Source organism: Mus caroli, chromosome 17 (assembly GCF_900094665.2).
Source record: "Mus caroli chromosome 17, CAROLI_EIJ_v1.1, whole genome shotgun sequence".
Taxonomy (NCBI): Eukaryota; Metazoa; Chordata; class Mammalia; order Rodentia; family Muridae; genus Mus; species Mus caroli.
The window spans coordinates 79771609-79795014 of record NC_034586.1 but is presented as its reverse complement, the minus strand read 5'-3'; the positions used below and the strand labels follow the sequence as shown (position 1 = coordinate 79795014).

At 52.2% G+C, this 23406-nt stretch overlaps 2 protein-coding genes across 2 annotated transcripts in view; both read left to right on the top strand.

The window, feature by feature from the left end:
* The window catches only part of Thada (THADA armadillo repeat containing), a 276549-nt gene extending 266484 nt beyond the window's left edge, over positions 1-10065 (top strand). The window contains exons 37-38 of the mRNA XM_029471015.1: positions 5509-5678; positions 6611-10065. Coding sequence (XP_029326875.1) covers positions 5509-5678; positions 6611-6991 — 551 coding nt within the window. The 3' untranslated portion in view covers positions 6992-10065. The remainder of the gene's footprint in view (positions 1-5508; positions 5679-6610) is intronic.
* Positions 10066-10945: 880 nt separating this feature from the next.
* On the top strand, positions 10946-15014 carry Zfp36l2 (ZFP36 ring finger protein like 2). Its single transcript, XM_021149959.1, has 2 exons — positions 10946-11257; positions 11756-15014. The coding sequence occupies exons 1-2, from the start codon at positions 11207-11209 to the stop codon at positions 13160-13162; spliced, it is 1458 nt and encodes a 485-aa protein (XP_021005618.1). The 5' UTR covers positions 10946-11206; the 3' UTR covers positions 13163-15014.
* The last annotated feature ends 8392 nt before the right edge of the window (positions 15015-23406 follow it).

The following is a 23406-nucleotide window of genomic DNA, read 5'->3' as shown; positions in this document are numbered from 1 at the left end:
TGTAGACCAGGCTGGCCTCGAACTCAGAAATCCGCCTGCCTCTGCCTCCCAAGTGCTGGGATTAAAGGCGTGCGCCACCACGCCCGGCCCAAGTATTTTTTAAATACCAAAATAATAGCAGTGTGAGATCCCTTCAGACCTGGAACCACATTTCCACCTCTGGGCAATGTGTAATAACTCTTACAGACAGCTGTTCAGGGGAGATGGCTGCTTATGACCTATTGTTCCCCTCTCTCCAAAGGATTTAAAGGGCCTGTCCTAAGGGGTGCCTTCTAGAAAAGGGGTAAACCTGTCCATATCTGCCAGAGACCCAACCCGTCATTCATTACTGGGGACCCTAAAGACAGTTTGTCCATTTGCTATACTAAGACAAACATTAGTAAAAGTGTTGGATGAGATTGTGGGTGGGGTTGAGGTCTTACACTGGGCCCTACTGAAACTGATGGTGCCTGGCATGTGCCTTACAGAACGTTAACAGCATCCCTAACTCTCTGACCCCATCACATGCCAACAGCGCATGCGCCCTCCTGACTGACAGGCAGATCTCCTCCCCAGATAGACCGTCCCTCAGACAGGAGACTGGGACCAGGAAGAGCTGGTGTAGGGAGGACAGTGCCAGTGCCGAGCCACTCCCAGCCCTTGACAAGTCATGGAGAAGGGCTCAGGCGAGAGGTCCTCCCAGCTTCTCCTCTTCCTCCCCTCCAACATTCCAGGGTCTGTTTCCCAGTGAATGCATCCAGCTGGAAGCCTGAGTGGCTAGGAGACCTGAGTAATGGGGTCATAGAGATCAAGATCCCCAGACATCAGTCAGGGCAAAAGGCAAAACAAATTCAAGGGCAAGCAGCAAAGCACTGACTGGTTGGAGGCAGCTCAGCTCAGCTCAGTGATCCAGAGCCTGGGCTACAGAGCCAGGCTCCCTGTTACCCACTGCCTGTTCAGTCTTGACCTATGTACTCCAAATGTCAACAACCCTGAGTGTAAAATTGTAACCACACTGCCATCTACCTCATTCTTGCAGTCTAGGAGTTTTCCCATTAGAGAAACAAGCAAAACAAGTAGGTTGTCTACTGTAACCCCATAGTAATGGTTGGTATCTGTTAGAGACTGTCTTAGTCAGGGTTTCTATTCCTACACAAACATGACCAAGAAGCAAGTTGGGGAGAAAGGGGTTTATTCGGCTTACACTTCCATACTGCTGTTCATTACCAAGGAAGTCAGGACTGGAACTCAAGCAGGTCATGAAGCAGGAGCTGATGCAGAAGCCATGGAGGGATGTTACCTACTGGCTTGCTTCCCCTGGCTTGCTCAGCTTGCTCTCTTATAGAACTCAAGACTGCTAGCCCAGAGATGGTCCCACCCACAAGGGGCCCTCCCCCCTTGATCACTAATTGAGAAAATGCCTTACAGCTGGATCTCGTGGAGGCACTTCCCCAACTGAAGCTCCTTTCTCCGTGATAACTCCAGCCTGTGTCAAGTTGACACAAAACTAGCCAGTACAGAACCCCAGTACACACAAACATGTTTTCTCCCCATATATATTATCTATCCACATCTAAACAGACAGACATAGGTATCTGTCTAAGATTGAACCCAGACCCTACTCGGTACAAGCAAAGCTCCCCCATGGAGCCGCATCTCCGGCCCTCCCCTAGGACTGTTGATGGACAGCTCAGGGAGTTAGAGCCATGGGGTAATCACTGTCAGGGTCCCGAGGTGAGTCTGACTAACAGAAGAGTTAAGTCGAAGGTATAGCAGATGAAGCAGACCGAGGGGAAGGGAAGGGAGGTGAGAAGAGGACTGTGACTGAAGGTCTCCGTGGCTACATCTGTCAAGGTGAGGCTGACATGGAGCCTGCAGGTCTCATCAGAGGGTCACCTAGTCAAATGTCCATATGGACAGGGCAAGAAAACAGCCCTGTGAATAGCAGTGTAGGAGCAAGAAGTAAGGTAAGCAGTTCTCTGCCACGAGGCATGGCCAGCGCTCTTCCCCAGACACCAGACCAATGTGTCAGTCATTTTCCTCAAACTAAGCTATTCACCCTCTGAGAAAGGGCCTGGGTTTTTCCTCATGTCTCTCACACAGCAGCTGATCAATACACAACTGTGAGTAGGAAATTACTTAGATTGGTGGGTGATGGGTTGGGAAGAGAGAGGGGGCGGTAATTAATGTGTGTTAATGTGCAGGGCCCCCAACACCCTGACCAGTCCCCTAAAGCTGGCACAGGTTCCCACAGATGCCGCAAACAAGGTTCTCCAGAGCTACAGAAAGAACAAACTCAGGCTGTCACCACTGAACAGCTCTCAGTTGACCTCTCAGGAGGGTGAGAAAGACAGTCACTGGGCCTTAGTCTAGACAGCATTCCCCTGGGCAGCTCACAACCCTGGCACTCCAGCTCCAGGGCACCCAGTGCCCTCCTCTGGATCTGCAGCACACACTCTCTCACACACACACTTTCTCTGTGTGTGTGTCTGTCTGTCTGTCTCTCTCTCTCTCCCTCCCTCTGTGTGTGTCTGCTCCCTCCCTCTGTGTGTGTGTGTGTGTCTGTCTGTGTCTCTCTCCTCCCCTCCCCCTCTTCATCTCTCTCTGCACTGCCTTGATCCCCATAACTTTGGGGTAAGTTCTGAAATGGAAAAGGGAGTTTGTGGATTAAGTCCTTAGCTTTTGTTTCTGATTCTCAGGATCCCTTGAGTATGCTAGGGTCCCAGCAGACTCCTAACCACACTTGTTGCTTGGCTGCTGGCTTTCTTGTTTGCTTGATGGACTTGCCAGCCTGAGTGGTAAGTGGAAACCCCCTCGCTCTTCTCTAGCCTCCCTTTGAGGCAGCCTGACCAGCAGAGATCTGACTCTGTCCAAGTTTAGCCCAGGGCCAAGTAGTCAGCTGGGGGAGGGAGCAGGAGACCTGCACCATCTACTCCCAGCATCCTACCGTCCTGGCATCCTCCCTTGTGGTTGTGATCCTCTCCAGGTTCATGTCCAGCCACCCCACACATTCTTCTTGGGCCTGTCATTCTCCTACCCCTTCCTAAGGATGACTCATGATACAGGGAAGCCATCTTGCCATTTGTCAGTGGAACAGCCTGTCCTTTCTGGTGGCATGTCTGGTCACACCCATGTTTTCTTTATTAGACCCACTGATGTGTTATCTGAGCTACAGACACTGAATTTACTGATACGAGGATTTTGTTTAATGGTGTGTAGCCCTGGCTAGCCTGGACTCACTATGTAGACTAGGCTGGCCTTGAACTCTGGAGCTCTGCTTTTCTCTGCCTCCAAAATGCTGTGATTAAAGCTATGCATCTCCATGCCTGACCTGGGGAGAAATTTTATCTCTTCTGCAGAGTTTTCAGTCCTTGCTGTAAGATCAAGGGAAGTAAGGAAGGACTAGAGAGAGACAGAGAGAGGGAGGAGAGGAAGGGGAAGAAGGAGAAAGAGAAGGAGGAGGAGAGGAAGAAGAGGAAGAGGATGAAGAGGAGGAGGAAAAAAAGGGCAGAAAAGTTAGAAGGGTACATTTTTCTGAGATCTCACCATCAGCTGACCTAATACTGATCCCATAATACAGGCTTACACCCGTGCCTTTTCAATGAAGAAAAGTAGAAAGGCCAGTGTGCTGTTCAGAAGTTCTCACCCCCCCCCCCCGTGCCATCCTACAGGGAAGCCATATTTAGCACTGCACTTCCAAGGAACAGCCTTGTGCCTGCTCCCAGTGTCCCAGGGCTGGCTGAAGTGTGCAGAACAGACCACCAAGGCTCTGAGAGTGGCAGGGTCAGCTCTGTGCTGCCTAACTGTCACCTCCAAGTAATGCTGACCATGCTGGACAGTCACTAACCTGCTTATCTCACGATTTAAACAAAAAACAAAAACAAAAAACCGTGCTTCTGCAAGTTCCTGTTGATCTTTGCTTCAGATGTAACATGAAACTGTTGGCAATTCTGTTTCCTCAGAGCCCCTTGGAGTTCTGTGACTGTACAGTAGAAGCTTCAGCTCTGATATCCTCATGTGTGAGGCAGAATTAGTAACACCCAGTCCTTAGCTGCTGGGGGCTGAGGATACGGCTTGGTGGCACAGAACTTGGCTGGCATGCATAAGGCCTGGCACCACCAAAAAAAGCCTAGCTCCCTTCAGTAGGGCTACAAGTGCCCACAGGCCTTCCTTCCATAGCCCAGCTAACCACTGGGGACTGGCCTTCTAGTCCACATTTCAGCCCTTTCCTGAGTGTGCAGAGCAGGTTCAACTGGTTGTCAGATGGCCAGGAACATTCTCTGGGCTGAGCTGAACTGTGGATTTGGGAGATAGGAGGGTTCCGTAGAAGTACTCATTAGATGGAAGCAGTACTGCAGGGGGCTTCCACAGAGACCCACTCTGAGTTGAAAACCTTAAGTCTTCAGGATCCCTCTTGCTGAGGTGAGAAGGCTTAAACCAGTGGTAAAGTGTCAACGCCCAACCCTGCTCAAAACTCCACATTTAGTCCTAAAGCCAGACAGACCAGTAAGCAGGAGTCCTCCCCCTCCCCCGCCAAGATACCTACTTCCTCTTTGTATACTTGCTCTTTCAGCACCTTATCCTCAGAAAGCCCGGAAGTCAAGAGGATAAAGAAGGAATTCACTATCCATACAACAGCAACAAAATGTCAGCCAAATCCTAGGCTAAGGTCATAGCTCAGTGGTAGAGATCTTGCCTGACACATAAAAATCAGGACCAAAATGCAGTGCACCCCTGCCTTTGCACAGCTGTGAGATGTGTGAGGCTTTACATCTCTAACTGGTGTGAGAGCTGGGATCAGCCCAGCTGGTAGGACGCTTGCCTAGAGTGCTTACCCAAGGGCTACATAAAACTACACAGACATGGTGCCACACATCGATCTCCCTAATACTTGGTAGACAAAAGCAGAGGCTATCAGACATGCAAAGTGATCATTGGCTACAAACCAAGCATAGTGGCACATGGTATCTCTGTGCCCAAGAGGTAGAATCAGAGTTGATACTCGTCCTTGCCAGCATCTAGTCGGAAGCCAGCCAGCTCCATGAGACCCTGTATTTGGGGAGGTGGGGGGAGGTGAAAGGGAAAAAATGTTTTTACATGTGACATTTGAATGGTAGCATGTATAGATAGCATTTTATTGGCACACAGCCACCATCTCTATTGATTGTCTCAGTAGTGCTTGGCTGGGGATCATATAAAGCAGAGGTGGTGCTTCTCTGCTCTGAGACGACAGGACTCCCTCTCCTTCCACTTGTGCTAGAGAGGCTGAGAGCAGTGTCTAGTCCTACCGGTGCTGCTGCTCCATAGGACAGGGTGGCGGGGTTCAGGCTAAGGGCTCATACTAACAGTGTAGAAAGAAGAACCAAGGATGGGATCAAGAGCCTTCCGCGACCAGTTCTACCACCACCGCCACCCCTGGGGTGGTGACAGGGCTTTTAGCCAAGACCCTTCATGTTCTCGGACTCCTCTACACTTCTTAGGGCTGGCCCTGAGCTACATTCAGTGACTGTCTCCTTCCTGTCTCTACAGAATTTGCCTTCTGCCAGGTGGATGCCTCCATTGCTCTGACCCTCGCCTTAGCTGTTCTGTGTGACTTGCTCCGGCAGTGGGACCAGCTGGAGCCAGGACTGCCTATTCTACTGGGATGGCTACTAGAAAAGGATGATGACCTGGAGGGCCACATGCAGAGCCCACATCAGGTAATCCCAGTTACTTAGGGAGCTGGAGGCAGACAGAGTGTCCTAGTCCTGAGGTGGAGCCCTGAGGGCCTAGGGAGTTTCTAGATAGTAAAAAGCTCGCCTCTAGCTGCTCCCTGCAGAGGAAGAGACTGACCAGAAAGCCTCCCGGGTGAGGCTCACAGGACTTTGGAGGTCCAGACCAGTTAGGAAGGGCACTTTGAAAAATGCACCTTGAATATTGAGAATAAAATTATGAAAAATGCTTATCAGTTGATCTTAGCATTTCCCAAGGATTAGGGTCCTTCTAGAGAATGTGGCAGGGAATGTGTGTGTGACAGCTCCCTACCTCTTTCCGGAAGCTGCAGACCAGCATAGGCAACCTGTGTTTTCCACTGGGAAGCCAGCAGTCTGTCCCCACATGACCACTAGCTAGCTCCGTATCCTGAGCAGACCAAGAGTCAGTGTATACCAGCCCTTCAAAACCCAGTCTGTATAAGAAACAGACTGTAACACAGTGTTTTAGATGCAATGACCCTAAACCCCCATAGCATTCTAGAAATTTGGTCTCTTTTGTGCTGCTATCACACACGTCCCAGTAACTCTCTGCTCTGCTGTTCAGACTTCCTTTGCGCCTCCTCTGAATTTTCTCGGCACATCTTAAAACCTAAGATTTTTCTCAGTACACCTTAAAACCTAAGACCCACTTCCGCACCACCAGTTCCCCAAGTATCTTGGCTTGGAGCTACTTCACATCTTTATCAAAGGTCGTGTTCCGGCTGGGAGAGAGGTATTGAGTGAAAGTAGGTGACCTTCCGAGCAGCAAGTGCTGTGGCACGGGCGCTGACAGCCCCAGTGGGCCCTGTCAGGAATAGACACAGCTCCCACATCTAGTGCTGTGCCTGGCTCCACAGGACTCCTCAGAGACTTACTCCGCTGTTTGTCACTTGATGTAGGGGGAAGAAGAGCACATATTTGAAAAATCAGAAGTCAACTTCTGGGCTGAGACTCTGACCTTCGTGAAATACCTGTGTAGGGAACTCTTCCATCTCCTCTGTCAATCTGGCTGGCAGTCCCCTCACTCCCAGAAGCTCTGTCACTTGCAAAGGATAGCATCAGAGCAGCGTCACCTCGTCTCTCAGCTCTTCAGAGAACTTCCACTCTCAGCTGAGTTTTTGAAGACAGTGGAATACACAAGGCTGCGCATTCAGGAGGAAAGGACTTTGGCTGTCCTGAGGCTGTTGGCCTGCCTGGAAGGAAAGGAGGGTCTCAGAGCCGAAGACTGCCCTAGGGAATGGAGACAAGTAATGGCCCCAAGAACAGAAGCAGCATGCTGAAGAAAGGTGGCTGGGCCTCAGCTCAGGTCTGCAAGACACATGGTGGACACCAATTGAAACTCTTTTCCTCTGGTGCCTCCCCACTTCTGGGAGTCTAGGCTTCTGTCCCTTCCTACGGAGGACCTTGTCTGCAGCACACTCATTCACGGCAACCCAATTAGTTGCAGCTACCTAGGAAGTGAAGCTGCTGTCTGCAGGTTTACTCTGTCTCCAGGTGCAAGCCACCTGCAGGCCTGAATTAGTCGGTTCCATCCCAAAGCCAGAGCCCATTTCCCCATACACTGACTGCATTGAATTCAGTTTTAGCTTACATGTCTCTCTCTCACACACACACACTCACACACACACACTCACACACACACACACACACACACAGTGCTCTTTTGTTTGGTTTTGTTTAGCAAATACCTATTTGGTCACATTTCTAAACTTTTATTCCTTTTAGTAAAGGATATGCTCCACGTGGTTGATTCTGGGAATATTAAGAATCTACAACACACAAATGCTTGCATTTTACTCTCTACCTGCCCAAGTCCTTCAGTGGTCCATATTAAGAGTCCCCACTGTCTTACCCAGAAATGCCTGAGAAGGCTAGGAACCCTTGTCACCCATCACTGGCCTCAGCTACTTGACAGAGCCTGGGGAAAGGGAAGCCTAAGCAAAGGCTTAATTCATTCGGTGCCGCCACTGTTCACCATCCTGTGATTGGTGGAGACAGCAGAGCCATTTATACTTCAGGTGCCAAGAAACACATTTACCCACTTTAGGTGATTCCATCTAGAAACCAGAAGGGTTTGTCACTTCAGGCCCAACCCAGCTGGCATCGTCAAACACCAGCAGGTGGCGCTCTTGCACACATTATGCTGCTGATCTAGAGCTTTAGCCTACTCTCTTAAAACTTTTTAAAACTATTATCAGCACCTATACATGTTAGGAGGGCACCCATGCCCCAGCATGGATGTCTGAGGAAGTTGAGGGACAACTTTATAGAGCCAGCTCTCTCCTCCCACCTTTGCATGGGCTCCAGAGATCGACTCAGGCTCAGGTTTGCAGGCTCAGGTTTGCAGAGCAAGCACGTTTATCCACTGAGCCACATCATGCGGCCCAGCTTACCATGCTACGTGTGCTTCCAGAGTACGTGACACCCACAGACACTTGCCTTCAATTCACGGCATGGATGTGTTGCTGTAGCGTGATCCACATTCCCAGTTATCCACAAAGACCATGCCAGCCATTGTAGGAACTTGTAGGGCCTATAGCTATGTTCAGATACTTCTCAGTGGGTAGTCACTTAGAATCATGAGGAAAATGGAGAGGGGCATTCTATATGCTATCTCCTCCTGCAGAGATGCTGACATTTCACATGTAATTGGTCTCAGAAGAAAACCATCCTGCACCACAGAAACACAGCTCTGCTGGAGTAGAGATCTGTACGCAGGGAGAGGGAAGGCAGGAGCTGTGTCCTTCCTGTCCATGAAGAGGAACAGAAATCCCCTAGGTGGTCTTAGAAACACTCAGCACCCTGGGGCCTGTGTGGCCCTGTAGTAATTACCTAGTTAGGCAGTGCAACCCACTGCTGATGAAAAATTGAAAACCTAACATTGTTTAGTTTGTTTTGGGTTTTGCTTTTAGTTTTCTGAGTTAGGCTTGCTATTTACACCAGGCTGGCCTCAAACTTGTGTTAATCCTCCTGCCTTTGCCTCCCGAGTGCCAGGATTCCAGGCACACACCACTATACCCAGCATTACACTACTTTAGATCTAGTTGGTGAGAGGGGCTGGTGGTGATAACCTTGGGAGATTAATTCTGAACAGCGCCCAACCTTCCCTCCCCTCCCATCTAAAATGAAATAAAAGCAGTTACATGACAATAAAACTATCTCACATTGGCAGGCGTGCTGTCCCAAAGCATGTTCCTGAACAGGTTCATATTATCTCCAGGTCTATCCTACCAAGTCTGCCATTAGCTGGGATTACCCCAGACTCGGATCTTGGCTGGCTGTGGCCAGTCTGGGAGGGCAGGAGGGATGGATGTTTCCACAGGTGGGTTTGTATCTGCAATCCTGCTAGCAGCAGCTAGGGGAACGACTGCTGCGTGCTTTCCTGAGAGAAACCAGGAAAATCTTAGTCACAGCCTCATGCTTACATTTGGGGTCCTTTCAGCCACTGCTACCCAGCAGTAATAGGGGCAAGAGCAACGTGGGTGGGAAGAGTGAAGCAGCCATCTTCCCTAAGTCACTACACTTGAGGGCCCTAAGGTCTGGGTGGCCCCTTGCTCGGACCACAGCCAAAAGCCAGTTTGCTTTAATATATAAGATGGTGAGGGCTTTGTTCCTTTATTGGGGTATGGTCTCACTCTCACACTAAGCTGTGTGAGGCTGGCCTAAAACTCACCGCAGTTTGTGATTAGTGCTAGGATTATAGGCATGAACCACCGTACCCACTTAGCACTACATTCAAGACACTACAGTCCTCTGGCAGCCATGGGCTCTACCTGCAGGGACAGCATGCATTGCAGTGTAGCCAAACGCACCTGGACTCGAGACAAGGTTAACTGATACAGCCCAAGTGCACACTGGACTGGGTCAATCAGACAGGAAGAGCAACATGGGAAGGATGTAGTTGGTCAAGCAGCCTTCTCTGGCAACTACTGGGCCTTCCACCCAGGGCAACCCAGACTGCCAGCTGGGTGAATTCATGGGCCCAACTCCAGCTTTTGGCAGCCAGTATGAAGTGTAGGGATAAAGGGTTCTGGACCTGACCAGATGAGCCTCACGGGGCGCTAGGTGTGTGGAGGGGTGTGTGTGTGTGTGTGTGACCCCTCTCAAAATGAGCCAGGGGCCTTCTGGGACTGCTTTTTCTATGGAAAGCTGGTAGGAGTTGCACTAAAGACAACAGAATGAGGACCTCTTTCCCCCAACCTGGGTGGTGGTTCAGCAATCACCGCCTCGCCTCTGGCAGCTAACACAAAGCTTAGATTCAATGCGGCGCCTCCCACAGCAGAAGAAGGAAGGCTGCAGGATTCGACAGGCCAAGGCTGTACAGGCGGGAAGCCTTGGCTAGCAGCTGCACCCACATCCCCGAGACGGGCGGGGAGGCCAGGCCAACCAGCAGGCACAAAGGTAAAGGAAGTGACTTCCTCTATGTCCACACTGCTCCTCCGACTTCCCTCTAGTCCCCCGGAATAAGCTTTCCCGCCCCGGACACCCCGCGCCACTCCGCGCCTTTGGCCCAGGCTCAAGGTCTTGTGATGTGATTAGCAAAGCCAGCGCCTTGTCCTCAGACACTCGGCCCTGCCCCACAGGCCGCAGCGCTCAAGTCCTGTTTACTGAGCCTGGGCGGGGAGAGGGGCGGAGAAACGCGCCAATGCTGCTCCAGGCTGGCCGCTCCCGCCCCCACCCCTACTGCGTCTCCACGTGCAGCCGGGTCGGAGCTGCCACCTACGGGACAGGCCGCGACCCCCGCTCCTAGTCCCAAGCAACTTGGCCAAGCGAACCATTGCAATACTGTTGCGTTTTGCCGTTCCCGCGCGCGGAGCAAAAACTAGGATGGGAGATAAAAGCTGCGCCAGTCGGCCCAGCCGGATCGGGCGAGGAAAGGCACGTCCCGGGTAGCCCCGTCCCGGACACATAGAACGTGAACGTGCTTTCCAACTTTATACTCCTAGAGGCGGAGGAGAGCGAGGTATTCCCGCCGCCGACACACAGCAGGACCCAAGGGGGCCGCATGCCCCACACCGCTCGGGACGCCCAGGCTGCCCGCCCCGCCCCACCCCTCCCCCGAAGGGGAAAAAATTGGCGGCGACCAATGAGAGGCCGAGAAGGAGCCTGACGTCCGCGGGCTGGCGGGCGGCGTTGCCTGGAGACCCCGGCCGGTCAGCATTCAGTCCCCTCCCCCGGTGCGCTTTGCCCCGCCGCCGCGCCGCTCCCGGGCTGTATAAAGGGCGCACGCTCGCAGGTCTCCGAGTTCCACCAGTCCGCGAGCTGCCGACGGCTCGGGCGGGGGGCGGGCCGGGGCGCCGAGCTGCGCTCTCGCTTCTCCTCTGCCCCCCACTCCGCGCCACGGCCTCCCGCCGCCACCTCCACGGCCGCACAAGCACAACTTTCCGTCCCTCCTTGCCCCTCGCCCATTATTCGTCTTGGTTCGAGTCGCGCCGCACCGAGGGCTCCTCCCAACCTCCACGCTTGCAGTTCCGACCATTACAGGACCCAGAAAAATGTCGACCACACTTCTGTCACCCTTCTACGATATCGACTTCTTGTGCAAGGTAAGCCGGCAGCCGGAAAGGATGGCGGACGGCCTGGAACCCTTTGGAGTTCCGAGACTTGCCGCCGGCCGGGCGGGCCGGGCCGAGGCGGGAGGGACCCTTCCAAGTTGACTTTGCGGGTGGAGGGAAGTCCTGGAGTTAGCAGGACTGTGTGCTTGCGACTGTGGGCGTGGAGAGCTGGGAGGGAGCGAGTAGCGGCTGGAGCAGCCGTGTTCCTCCTGAACCGACCGCGGCCACGCTGCCGGGACTTCCCGGACAGCGTTTGCGCCGCCCACCCCGTGGCCACGGGCCCAGGATCACATGGCTAGACCCGGTGCGGCCGGGGTGGGCGTCCTCCACTCTCTCCGGCCTGTGTTTTGCGAGTGTAGCGGTGGAGGCTGAATCGGATCCCACCAGAAACCCCAACAAGTGGGCAGTTGGGACTAGGGCGTTCACTCTGCAGTTAGCCCCGACTCTCTTCCCCATCCGATTTTCATCCTGCTCCCCTCCCTTTGGCAGACGGAGAAATCCCTGGCAAACCTCAATCTGAACAACATGCTGGACAAGAAGGCGGTAGGGACGCCCGTGGCTGCTGCCCCCAGCTCGAGCTTCACTCCGGGCTTCCTGCGACGCCACTCCGCCAGCAACCTCCACGCGCTTGCCCACCCTGTGCCCAGTCCGGGCAGCTGCTCGCCGAAGTTCCCGGGCGCCCCTAACGGCGGCGGCAGCAGCTGTGGCCCCGCAGGCGGAGGCGGCCTGTCCTCCTACGGCCAGCTCAAGGAGCCTTCGGGGGGCAGCGGCACGGCGCTGGTCACCAAGGAGAGCAAATTTCGGGACCGCTCGTTCAGCGAGAACGGGGAGCGCAGCCAGCATCTCCTGCACCTGCAGCAGCAGCAGAAGGGGGGCAGCGGCTCCCAGATAAACTCCACGCGCTACAAGACGGAGCTGTGCCGGCCCTTCGAGGAGAGCGGCACGTGCAAGTACGGCGAGAAGTGCCAGTTCGCGCACGGCTTCCACGAGCTGCGCAGCCTCACCCGGCACCCCAAGTACAAGACGGAGCTGTGCCGCACCTTCCACACCATCGGCTTCTGCCCCTACGGTCCGCGCTGCCACTTCATCCACAACGCGGACGAGCGGCGGCCCGCGCCGTCGGGGGGCAGCGGCGCCTCCGGGGACCTGCGAGCGTTTGGCGCGCGCGACGCGCTGCACCTAGGCTTCGCCCGCGAGCCGCGGCCCAAGCTGCATCACAGCCTCAGTTTCTCCGGCTTCCCGTCCGGCCACCACCAGCCGCCGGGGGGACTGGAGTCGCCGCTGCTGCTCGACAGCCCCACGTCGCGCACGCCGCCGCCGCCCTCCTCCTCGGCCTCGTCCTGTTCCTCCTCGGCTTCTTCCTGCTCTTCCGCCTCCGCGGCCTCCACGCCCTCGGGCGCCCCGACGTGCTGCGCCACGGCGGCAGCGGCCGCGCTGCTCTACGGCCCCGGGGGCGCGGAGGACCTGCTGAGCCCCGGAGCGCCGTGCGCCTCCTGCTCGTCCTCCTCGGGCGCTAACAACGCCTTCGCTTTCGGCCCGGAGCTGAGCAGCCTCATCACGCCGCTCGCCATCCAGACCCACAACTTCGCCGCCGCGGCCGCCGCCGCCTACTACCGCAGCCAGCAGCAGGGCCTGGCTGGTCCCGCGCCGCCCCCGGCACAGCCCCCCGCGGCCCCCGCGCCGCCCTCGCCGCCCTTCGGCTTCCAGCTGCCGCGCCGTCTGTCCGAGTCGCCCGTGTTCGACGCGCCCCCCAGCCCCCCGGACTCGCTCTCGGACCGCGATAGCTACCTGAGCGGCTCGCTGAGCTCCGGCAGCCTCAGCGGCTCCGAGTCCCCCAGCCTGGACCCCGGCCGTCGCCTACCCATCTTCAGCCGCCTCTCCATCTCCGACGACTGAGGCAAGGGGGCGCCCGCGAGGGGCTGGGAAAGGCGCAGCGGGGGCCACCGGTTGGGGGGGGCGACACTGCCGCAGACTCGGAGGCCCCTCCGAGCACTTGGACTAGAACTCTGCCGGAAAGGGCCCCGCCCCTACCCTTTCGGTTCTCTCGTTGTTGTTTTTTTATTATTATTATTTTTATTATTATTATTATTGCAAAGATTCGTTTTTGTTGATAAAAGCCAACGAACTTTTTCGTATGGATGAACAAAATATTCACAACAGGGCGGTTGTGATGCGGAAAGAACAAAAGATACCAAACACTTAGGTCTCAGATGAGTTTGAAACTCTAGTTTTAGAAGAAAAAAATCAGCCCAGCACCAGCAGCTACCAACCACCATTCCATCTCTTCTTCCACTCGAAAGCCTTAGAAACAGTCCAGATGTGAGAACTCTTACCTTGGAAGGGGTTCCAAGACCAGTGTGAGCCAGCCGGCTGCCACCTCCCTAAACTATAAGCTTCTAGAATTCAAAATAATGCCAGGAACATGCCTTGATTCGAGTCGCTCGCTCTCAGCCTCCTTTGTGGTGGTTGTTTACCTTGTGGTTTGTTTTTTTTTTTCTTTTAAACAAAGATCTGTATGTCTGGGGGTGGGGAAGCCCTTGCATTCCAAAGTTTGAAAACGGGCTCATTGCCACCATGTAGTGTGGGTGTTTAGCTTAGAACCATTTCCTCTGCTCTCTGGAAGCCATGGGCAGAGCTCAGTTCATAGTTGTTGGGAAATAAGTGCTTCATTTTTAGTTCTGAGTTGATCCGCACCACTGCACCACAACTCAATATGAAAAACTATTTAACTTATTTATTATCTTGTGAAAAGTATACATTGAGGATGTTGTCCATACTGTATTTATCGAGTATGATGAAAGCAATAGATATATATTCTTTTATTATGTTAAATTATAATTGCCATTATTAATCGGCAAAATGTGGAGTGTGTTCTTTTCACAGTAATATATGCCTTTTGTAACTTCACTTGGTTATTTTATTGTAAATGAGTAAGAAAAATCTTAATTTAAGAGATTGTATGTAATATTTATTTCATTAATTTCTTTCCTTGTTTACGTAAATTTCGAAAGATCGCATGAAGAAACCATGCAATCTTGATGCTGTGGAAGTGGTTTGAGGAACATTTTGAGGTTTTCTTAGAATGTATAATGGTTGTAGCCCATCCAACTTTAAAGAGAGAAAGGTGAGTGAGACTGCAGTCAGGCTCACGTGTGGCTTGCTTCTCTACATCCAGCTTTATAAACCACCAGCTCTACTGTGACATTGAGTATAGAGACATGTAGCAATAATGGGGGAAATGGTCTCAGTGCCTTCATAGGGCCCGAACTTGCCTTAAATCTTCCTCAACCAAATAAGTATTTCATTCGTGCTTGAGAATTTGAATGTCGGACGGGTTCACCTGCACAAAAAGAAAAGATTTTTTTACCACTTTTTTTTTTTTTTACTATAGCTATGAAGTGAAGAGACCACGTCTTAGCGCTGAAATGTTGGTGGTACATGAAGATGCCTTGTTTAATGACAGTCCAAAAACTTGTACTATTATTTTTCAATGTAAAGAGGCAGGAATGTCTCCGGCTTTCCTGGATGGCAGATAAATGAGCAGTTGTTTAGTTTGTATGTAGGTACAGTTGGAGCACCGCGTGCGCACTCTGGACTACTTTGACAGAAGTAGGTTTTTGAATGTAACAAGATTAAGTCAACTTGAGTTGTAATATATTTTGGGGAATCAGTTCACTACAAATTGTGACTGTAAACATTGTACTGTAAATGTTTTGTAGTTTCCCCCAATAAAATTTTTTGGAAAAAAGCTCTTGAGTAAGGGTTGGGGGGGGTGGTTATTTTGTTTGTTGTTTTTAAACTAGGTCTCCTGGCTTCCCTTGCCCCGGACAAGTCTGAGAAAGGGGTGTGTTCAGGAGGTGGGGAGCTGGCAGGTCTGGAGAGAGCCTGCATCCACTTGTACCTGTGTTTGTTTTCAACTGAAAGTAATTATTTGGCTGTCAAGGGCATTTGTTAGCTGTTCCCTTTGGTAATAAGATGCATCCCAGTGTTGGCTGACTGGCTGATGGCAGGGCCTGGCGGGAGACCGCGAGGGGTGTGGCCGGCCTGTGAGTCACCCACTGATCACGTGGATGCTCTGGCTGCTGAAGGTCCGATTTTTCCCCAGTATGCCTGACCTGGGCTTGTAGCCTGGACAGGGAGGTCTGGGCCAGGCGTTGGGAGCTGGGCTAGGGTTTTGCTTGGACTTTGGGAAGCTGGGGTATGTCCTTCAGAGAGGGAGGAAGGAAGATGAAGCCGGTTAAACTTCTATCTGGGTGATGTTTGTTTACATAGACAACTTCCTCTGGGAATAAGCACATTCAGGCTATTTATGCAAAAGGAAGAGGTGGCCAGAAAGCAACTTCATCCGGGCTTCTACCGAAGGCAAGCAAGCCGCCCTCAGTTTGCCTGCTTCCAGAGCTTAGGAAGTAAAATCTTGTGCTTTTGGGGGTTTTTTGTTGTTTTTACCCTGCTCATTTTAAAACAATCTTTTAAACTCATAGGAGTTAGGTTTTCCTACCCCACCCCCATACACAGTTCAGACACCTTTTCCAAAGTAGGCAAGAGTTTTGGGCTCTATCAACCAATCCTTGCCCCCTCTGGTTGGTTGTCCCTGCCTTGGCCAGGGTCTCCTGTGACTCACAGCTGGGGGGTGGAGTGGGGGCCCTGTCTGAGGGATGCGCCAAGCTGGGCAGCTGTTTCCAGTTAAGGAAGATGGAGTTGGTGCTCACTGGAGCAGACTTTTTTTTTTTTTTTTTTTTTTTGCGGGGGTGGGGGTGCTTACTGCCAAACAGTTTCAAAGTTGTCCCAGATGCTTGGCCTTGGGGGGGGGGTTGGAGGGAGCCTGAGGCCAAGAAGGCCTGGGGCTGGATGAAGCCCCTGGAGCTCCGTGGCCTCCAGGCCTTAAAGAATGCAGCCCGCGGAGGAAATGGCCCCACAGTGGAGCTATTTAGGCCCGGCTTTCATTTCAAAGACCTTGTTTCCACTTCATTCTCAAATTATTTTTCTAAACAAGTACTTTTGATCAGCTGGAATGTTGGACTTGTCTTTGGGGTAAGCCACATTCATTTTTAAAAACTGCTCTGAAAGCCCAGAGCTGGGGCTCTGGAGTTCTGTGTTTTAATTGTGTTGGCTCACATTGTGGGGAGCTTGGAAAGGTAGGTGGTCATTCATTCACAGGTTTTCTTACCCACACATCAGTGGGGGCGCTGGGTCACTGTGCCTCGGCAGTGCCCAGAATCAACCCTGTTTACTTGAATACCCTTAGGACAGTATCTTTGTAAATCTGGGACCTAGAAGTAAAACTTGGAAGGAGGACTAGCCACCACAGGCTACAGAGTGGAGCTAAAAGCAGGGAGGCCCGAGGCTTAATCTAGATGGGACTCATCCTGGGCCATTGTGGGTCCAGACCCGAGTGAATCCAAGAAGCCCCCACACTGCCTGCTGGGAGACTGGGGTGGGTATACACCACCGTAGAAATTATTCCGGAAGGGTACCGCATACAAGTGCAGGTCTTCTGCGCCTTCTGTCTGAATCTCCTGCTATCCATGGAAAAAGCAGCAGGCACAATTGAGAAACTGTGAGAAGAGATGGAGGGTTGAGCAAGCCTGGAAGGGCCTTGATGCAGGAAAGACATGCGGGGCAGGCTCTTGGAACTGCCAGGTCTGCTCCTAAGAAAGGGTCTCAGGAGAACCCTGGGGTGGAGAGCCTGCTGAAGAACACTAAAACCTAGGGAGGAAAGCCACCTGCAGATGCCACCGCTGTCCTCCAGCTTAGTTCGCAGTGACAAACGAAGGCGGAAATGACTCGCCCCCAGTGGTTTCTTTAAAACCGGAAGTTGGGTCTCTGAAGCCCTTTCAGGCTGACCAGCTGTTGGACTGAGGCCAGGCAAGCTCCTACCCACTGTTCCTTTGCCTGCTTGTTGAGCCAGAGTCTTTGTAACCGCAGATCCTCCTGCCTCAGCCTCCAGCTGAGCCGGGACTGCAGGTGTGCCCAGCTCCAATCTCATTCTGCTGTTTATTATCCCCACGGAGGCTGCAATGAGCATCAGACACCCAGGGCCGGCAGCTCGTGATCTGAGCTGCTAGCAAGCCAAAGGAGGAGGAAAGAGAAGAAAAGAGGAAGTTGAGGCACAGCAGGAAGACAGCCAGAGGAGCCAGAAAGTGCAAGAGTGTTTGTGGGTGTGCTTGGCAGGGCATCTCTGAAGGAAGGTGTGTGTGGGTGCCATGTGGCAAGTGGATTTGTATCTATAAGTTCTGGTTCTCCAGGTGTGTATGGGTGTTGAGCTGTGCACAGTGTTCAGGGATCTGTGTCTACGATGTGTGTAATGGATGCAGGAAGGGTTGGGAAGGGATGTGTCTCTGGAAATCCTGTAGGGGGTTATGAAAATGCAGAGTATAAGGGTCTCCCAGTGAGGATGAGTGTGGGTGTGTCTGGTGATGTCCAGACTGCCTGTGGAGGGGTGTGTGGATCTGTGTGTGACAATCTGAGTGTGATTTGGGTTTGTGCTGTGTATGTAGGGTTTCAGAGTCAGGGGGTGGGAGTGTCTGTGGGTGTTTCTGGTAGGGTATAGGTGTGATGTGGGGGCTGGGTGTGTGCAGGTGTGTGAATGTGAGTGCGTGTGTGTGTGTGTGTGTGTGTGTTGCTCTAGTGGGTGTGCCCTGTGGTGTGAGTGAATGTGGGTTTGGGCGTGTCTGTATGTGTCTGCAGCTGTAGCAGGCATGCAGGCCTTCAGTGGCTGAGGAGGAATGTTCATGTTGGGTTAGCAGTGGTGTGGGGGTGTGTCTTCACCAGTGAGGAGCAGGGGGAGGGGGTACCAACACCCACAAAGGAAAAGCAGCCTCCTTATCAAGCCTCTTTCAAGTTAAAAACTGCTTTCAAAACCCGGAAATAACTGCCAGGCTGCCATCCGCTTCCTGCTGGGTGGGAGGTGACCACAGTCTCCAAGCCTGCAGGGACCCCAGAGCCACCTTCATTGCTGGGCACACCTGCCAAGGCTAAGCTTCATGGGCCCTTGCTGTCTGCAGGGACATTTTTAGCAACAATTCATTCTCTGGGGGGCTGAGGGAGGGGCCTTTTATTTCCATCTGGGCAGAAATAGCTTCTGCCACATAGTCTTCACCCGGAGAGGTCGCCCCCAAAATAGAGGAAAGATGTAAGGACCCAGGACGGATGGGGAAGGAAACTCCTGAGATCGTTGAAACCAAGTTTAAAATATTTCTCTAAAAATAAGCTTTGTTTTCTCTGTGGACCTGTCTGGCACAAGGGTCCTCCCTCCAGTCAGGGTGCCTCGCTGACCTGGGAAGCCAGGCAGAAATTTTATTTTAAAAAGCAAGTGTTTCCCAGCTGCGGCCTTGGAAAGTTCTCTGCTTTCCATTTATTAAAACTCCTAGTTTCCGGCTAATTAAAATTATTTTCAAATAAAACTCTGTAGCCCAACAATATTTGATGAAACACAGAATTCTCAGTGACCCTCCGCAAGAGGGTGGGCCAGCTGTGGCCAGCCTGTGTCCCTTCTACTGGGCTCAGGGCCTATTTTATCCAGAAGAGGAATGGATCTGGACCATAAATTCCAGCAGCCATAGCAGGCCCCATAAGCAGCTCAGAATACTTTACTCTCTTGTTGGCTGCTGTGCTGTGCTGGTGCTGAACCCCAGGACCTAGTCAGTGTCGGGCCAGTGCTTACCAAGTCACATCCCCAGCACTGAAGATTCAGGGTAACTGGGAATCTGCTGCCCTCCCCCAAGCCACTATCAGTACCACTAACACCGTGGGCAGAGGGTCCACTTCGAGAGAGACACATAGGCTGGATGAGTTTTAATCCCAACCCTCAGGAGGCAGAGACAGTCCGGTCTCTTGTCAATTCGAGGCCAGCCAGGTCTGTATACCGAGATTCAGGGCATAGTGAGACCCTGTCTCAAAACAAGGCAGCGGGAGGAGGCAGATGCATTGCTACTCACTCCTCCCTAGTCTCCACGACCGACCTAGAGACCCTTGAGACTTCAGAATCAGTGAGGTAGATTAGTATCTCAGAACTTGACACATACAGTACCTAGCAGGAATCCACAGCCACCTGTTATGTTAATGGTTGAGAGACAGCTGTGGAGTGCACACACTGAGGGTGAGGCAGAGCTTGCTGGGACTCACCTGCTGGCAGATCCCCTGTTGGGCACCCAGCAGAGAGGCAGGGCCTGTCCTTTGTCCCACAGATAGTTCACCAGGTCTGGTAAAGAGTAAGTCTAAGTCGTTAGCTGCTGCCTTTAGGGAGTGTACAAATGAGGGTGTCTCCTGGGATTCCAAGCATCAGCACCTCGTACCTTTCTGTAGTTGAAAAGTATCCATTGTATGGATATCCGACCATCTGTTTAACAGTCACAAGACGGTGGACACGTGGCGGCTGTTTCCTGGTACTGCTGGAGGCAAACAGGTCCTGGTTTGTTAGTAATGTATGGTTTCAACCCCGTGGGGCATACACTGGTGAGGAGAATCCCTGGACCATACCATGTTTGATCAACCCCAGAGGCTCACCCGTGCTAGGGCTTAGCTCTACCCTATGGATGAGCCACGCCCCCACGCTCACATACTTGAGGTAATATGGTAGATTGGTTTGTGTTTGTTTGGGCTGTTTGATGGTACTGAAGTCTAAGGCATGCAAGCATTCCACCGTCATGCTACATCCCTTAGCCAAATCGGGTATTTTATGAATTGTTTTATTGAGGCTGGTTCTCTTGACTAGCCTGGAACTCACTCCGAGTTTAAGGCTAGCCAGGTCTATAGAGGGAGTTCCAGACCAACCAGGGCTACAAAGTGAGACTTTTTTGTTTGTTTGTTTTTGTTTTGTTTTGTTTTGTTGTTTTTCTTTTTGTTTTGTTTTGTTTCGAGACAGGGGTTCTCTGTATACCTCTGGCTGTCCTGGAGCTCACTTTGTAGACCAGGCTGGCCTCGAACTCAGAAATCCACCTGCCTCTGCCTCCCTGGTGCTGGGATTAAAGGCATGCGCTACCACCGTGCCCGTGCCCGGTTGTACCCCAAATTCTTATGTGCAGTCACTTAAATGTGTATTTCTTTTTATTTTTTCAAGTTACATTTTTACACACACACACAAGCACTTTCTTGCACACATGACCATGCATGTGTGTCAGAGGCTTGACACCACGGACCTCCCTGTGCTGAGCATCCTTAAGTTAACTATGGTTAAATTGTGGGGTGTGCTGGTGCCCACCTTAATCCCAGGCAGAGGCAGGAGACTAGCAGGTCAGTGCCAGCCCAGCTGCCCAAAATCCAACTCCTACCTAATCTACATGAGACCTGCCTCAGAGCACCACAGAGACTCAAGGTGGAGGCTGGGGCGTGGGTCAGAGGCACAGAGAGAGCACTTGCCTGGCATGCCTGAGGCCCTGAATTCAAAGGCAGCACTGCAAACAGGAAGAAATAAAATAAGCACAAACAGTAACCTGTCACCCTGGCCCTGGACAACTGTCCTTTGTCACAGCATGCCCTGGGACACAACCACAAAGCCTTCGCTGATTCTCCTGCTGTGCAGGAGCCAAGAGAGTCTACACCACCACTTCCTCAGCCCAGAGACCGTGCTGTCCAGGGAAGGGGCCAGCCTGATCTGTACCCGGCAGCCCACGTGTGTGACTCTCATAGCCTCAAGCTTTTCTACGTGGCCTCTGTTCCCAGAATAAGAACTCAGGATTTGACTCAGGACCTTCAGAAGAGCAGTCAGTGCTCTTATCCCTTGAGCCATCTCACCAGCCCTTTATAAATCTTTTTTTGTTTGTTTGTTTGTTTGTTTTGTTTTGTTTTTGTCTTTTCGAGACAGGGTTTCTCTGTGTAGCCCTGACTGTCCTGGAACTCGCTTTGTAGACCAGGCTGGTCTCGAACTCAGAAATCTGCCTGCCTCTGCCTCCCAAGTGCTAGGATTAAAGGCCTGCGCCACCACACCCGACAAGACCTAGGTATTTATGACTAAATGACTAGGCCATACACTTTTGGCCACTTCTGACTAGCTTGAAACTTCTATAACTCATTTATTCTAGTGTGTGTCTGCCACATGGCTTGTTACCTCTCCTCCATCTCATGTTTCCAAGTTCCTCAGAGTCTGAGCTGAATTTCCCTCCCTCGACTCTTTCCCGGATGTCCCACCTCCTATCTCCTGCCCCATCTAACACGCCACCAGCTTTTTACTGGCAAGTGATGCTTCCACACAGTACATGAGACATTCTCTCCAGACACCCATCTACGCTTGCACCCTCCAAGGTCCCTGGCGCTCTCCTTCATTTTTTTTACCTCCAGACCTTCTTCTCATCCTGTGTGTCAAAACCCCACCCCCTCTCTGTTCCTACTGCCTCTGCAGGGCAGGACTCCCTGTGCTGGCCTGGGCTGAGGCAGAACCAGGACCCAGTGTTCTTCAGGAGCAGGATATAGGAAGGAGAAGCTGATCCCTGGCACTATCTGAAAAGCTTCTAGTCTCCATAGCTCAAACCTAAGCTTCCAACACACCCAGCGAGGCTCTGCTGCTTGCGAGCCTCTCTCTTGGCTGACCATGCCACCCAGGGACCTGCTCAGCCTTCTAGGCCTCTTCTGGGATGTATTCCTGGGGCCCCTCCCTTTCCTTCAATTCTGCCCAGTTAGATCCCAGCAGAACCAAGCTACTAAAGCCACTCCTATGGCCTGCCCTGACCCTCTGGGGAGGCCTTTCTGGGATCACACTGTCTGTCTTATAGCAGCTACTTATGTGTCTCCAGCCTGTGAGCTCCTCCTGAACGCCCTGCCTCTTTGTCACCCCAGGATGGCTCCTAGTGGCCCTTTAACTAACATCACGTGATAACACTAACCCCACCCCCAATCAGGCTCAGGACCACAGAGGGGAAGATGCTTGCCCAAAGTGTCTCAACTCGGGGATGGTGAGGCCCCCTGTCCACCACCCACGGACAATAGAGGGAGGGCAGAGAGCAGAACTCTTCACAAGAGGGAAAGATAGAATTTTTATTTTACTCTCTTCATGACTGTTCCTCAGAAGAGAGTCAAAACAGCAAACACTGAGTTCAATACACAGAGAGAGCTATCTATGCCAGGTCTTAGTCCCTCTGAGCTCAGCAAAGGCAGCCATTTGGTAGTCATGATGTGTGAGGTAGCTATGCTGCCACCTTTGTGAGATGGCTCAGCAGTTAAGAGCGCCGACTGCTCTTCCAAAGGTCCTGAGTTCAAATCCCAGCAACCACATGGTAGCTCACAACCATCCGTAACAAAATCTGATGCCCTCTTCTGGAGTGTCTGAAGACAGCTACAGTGTACTTACATATAATAAGTAAATAAATATTAAAAAAAAAGTTCATTACGTGCTTGCTTACGTGTGTACGTGTGTGTGTGTGTGCGTGTGTGTGTGTGTGCGTGTGTGTGCATGTGTGTGTGTGTGTGTGTGTGTGTGTTGGGGTGTGTGTGCACATGAGTGCAGGTGCTTTGGAGGCCAGAAGAGGGCACTGGATCCCCTGGAGCTGGCGTTACAGGCAGTTATGAGCCTCCCATTATTGAGTGCTGGAAATTGAGCTCTGGTCCTATGGGAGATCAGGAAATTCTATGCTAAATCTTCCCACCACCACCTCCTCGTGTTTTACACACACACACACACACACACACACACACACACACGCACGCGTGAGAGAGAAAGGGGGGGAGAGAGAATGCGAGAGAGAATTCTGTCCCTCTCTCTCCACACCAGGTGTCGGCCTCCTCTCTCTGCGGCACCACGCCTTGGATCATGACGCTGGAGATGGGTACTCTCTGGCCCCTCCTCCAGTGCTTTCTCTGTATAAGTGGTACTGCTTAAGCAGCTGTACCTGAGGCCCTAGGGCAACCACTTAGGTCTCACAAGCCCAAGCAGTGCTAGGCCAGGTCTCAAGATGCTGCTGCTGAGTCTGTGAAGCGAAGCACATGTGCATTTCAAAGCTCAATGCCGGGCCTGGGTGTGGCGGGCACAAGGCCCACACCTGTAATCTCAGCGCTCCAGAGGCAGCGGCAAGAGTCTCGGAAGTTCAGATTCATTAGTGTGGACTTTTTTTTAATTAGATATTTTCTTTATATACATTTCAAATTTCAAATGCTATCCCGAATGTTCCCTATACCTTACCTCCACCCTGCTCCCCTACCCACCCACTCCT

Excerpts from the sequence above, each read along its gene's own strand:
- Zfp36l2 (XM_021149959.1), top strand. The coding sequence starts at position 11,207 with ATGTCGACCACACTTCTGTCACCCTTCTACGATATCGACTTCTTGTGC. Across the intron at positions 11,258-11,755 it reads ATATCGACTTCTTGTGCAAG|ACGGAGAAATCCCTGGCAAA; the intron begins GTAAGCCGGCAG and ends TCCCTTTGGCAG.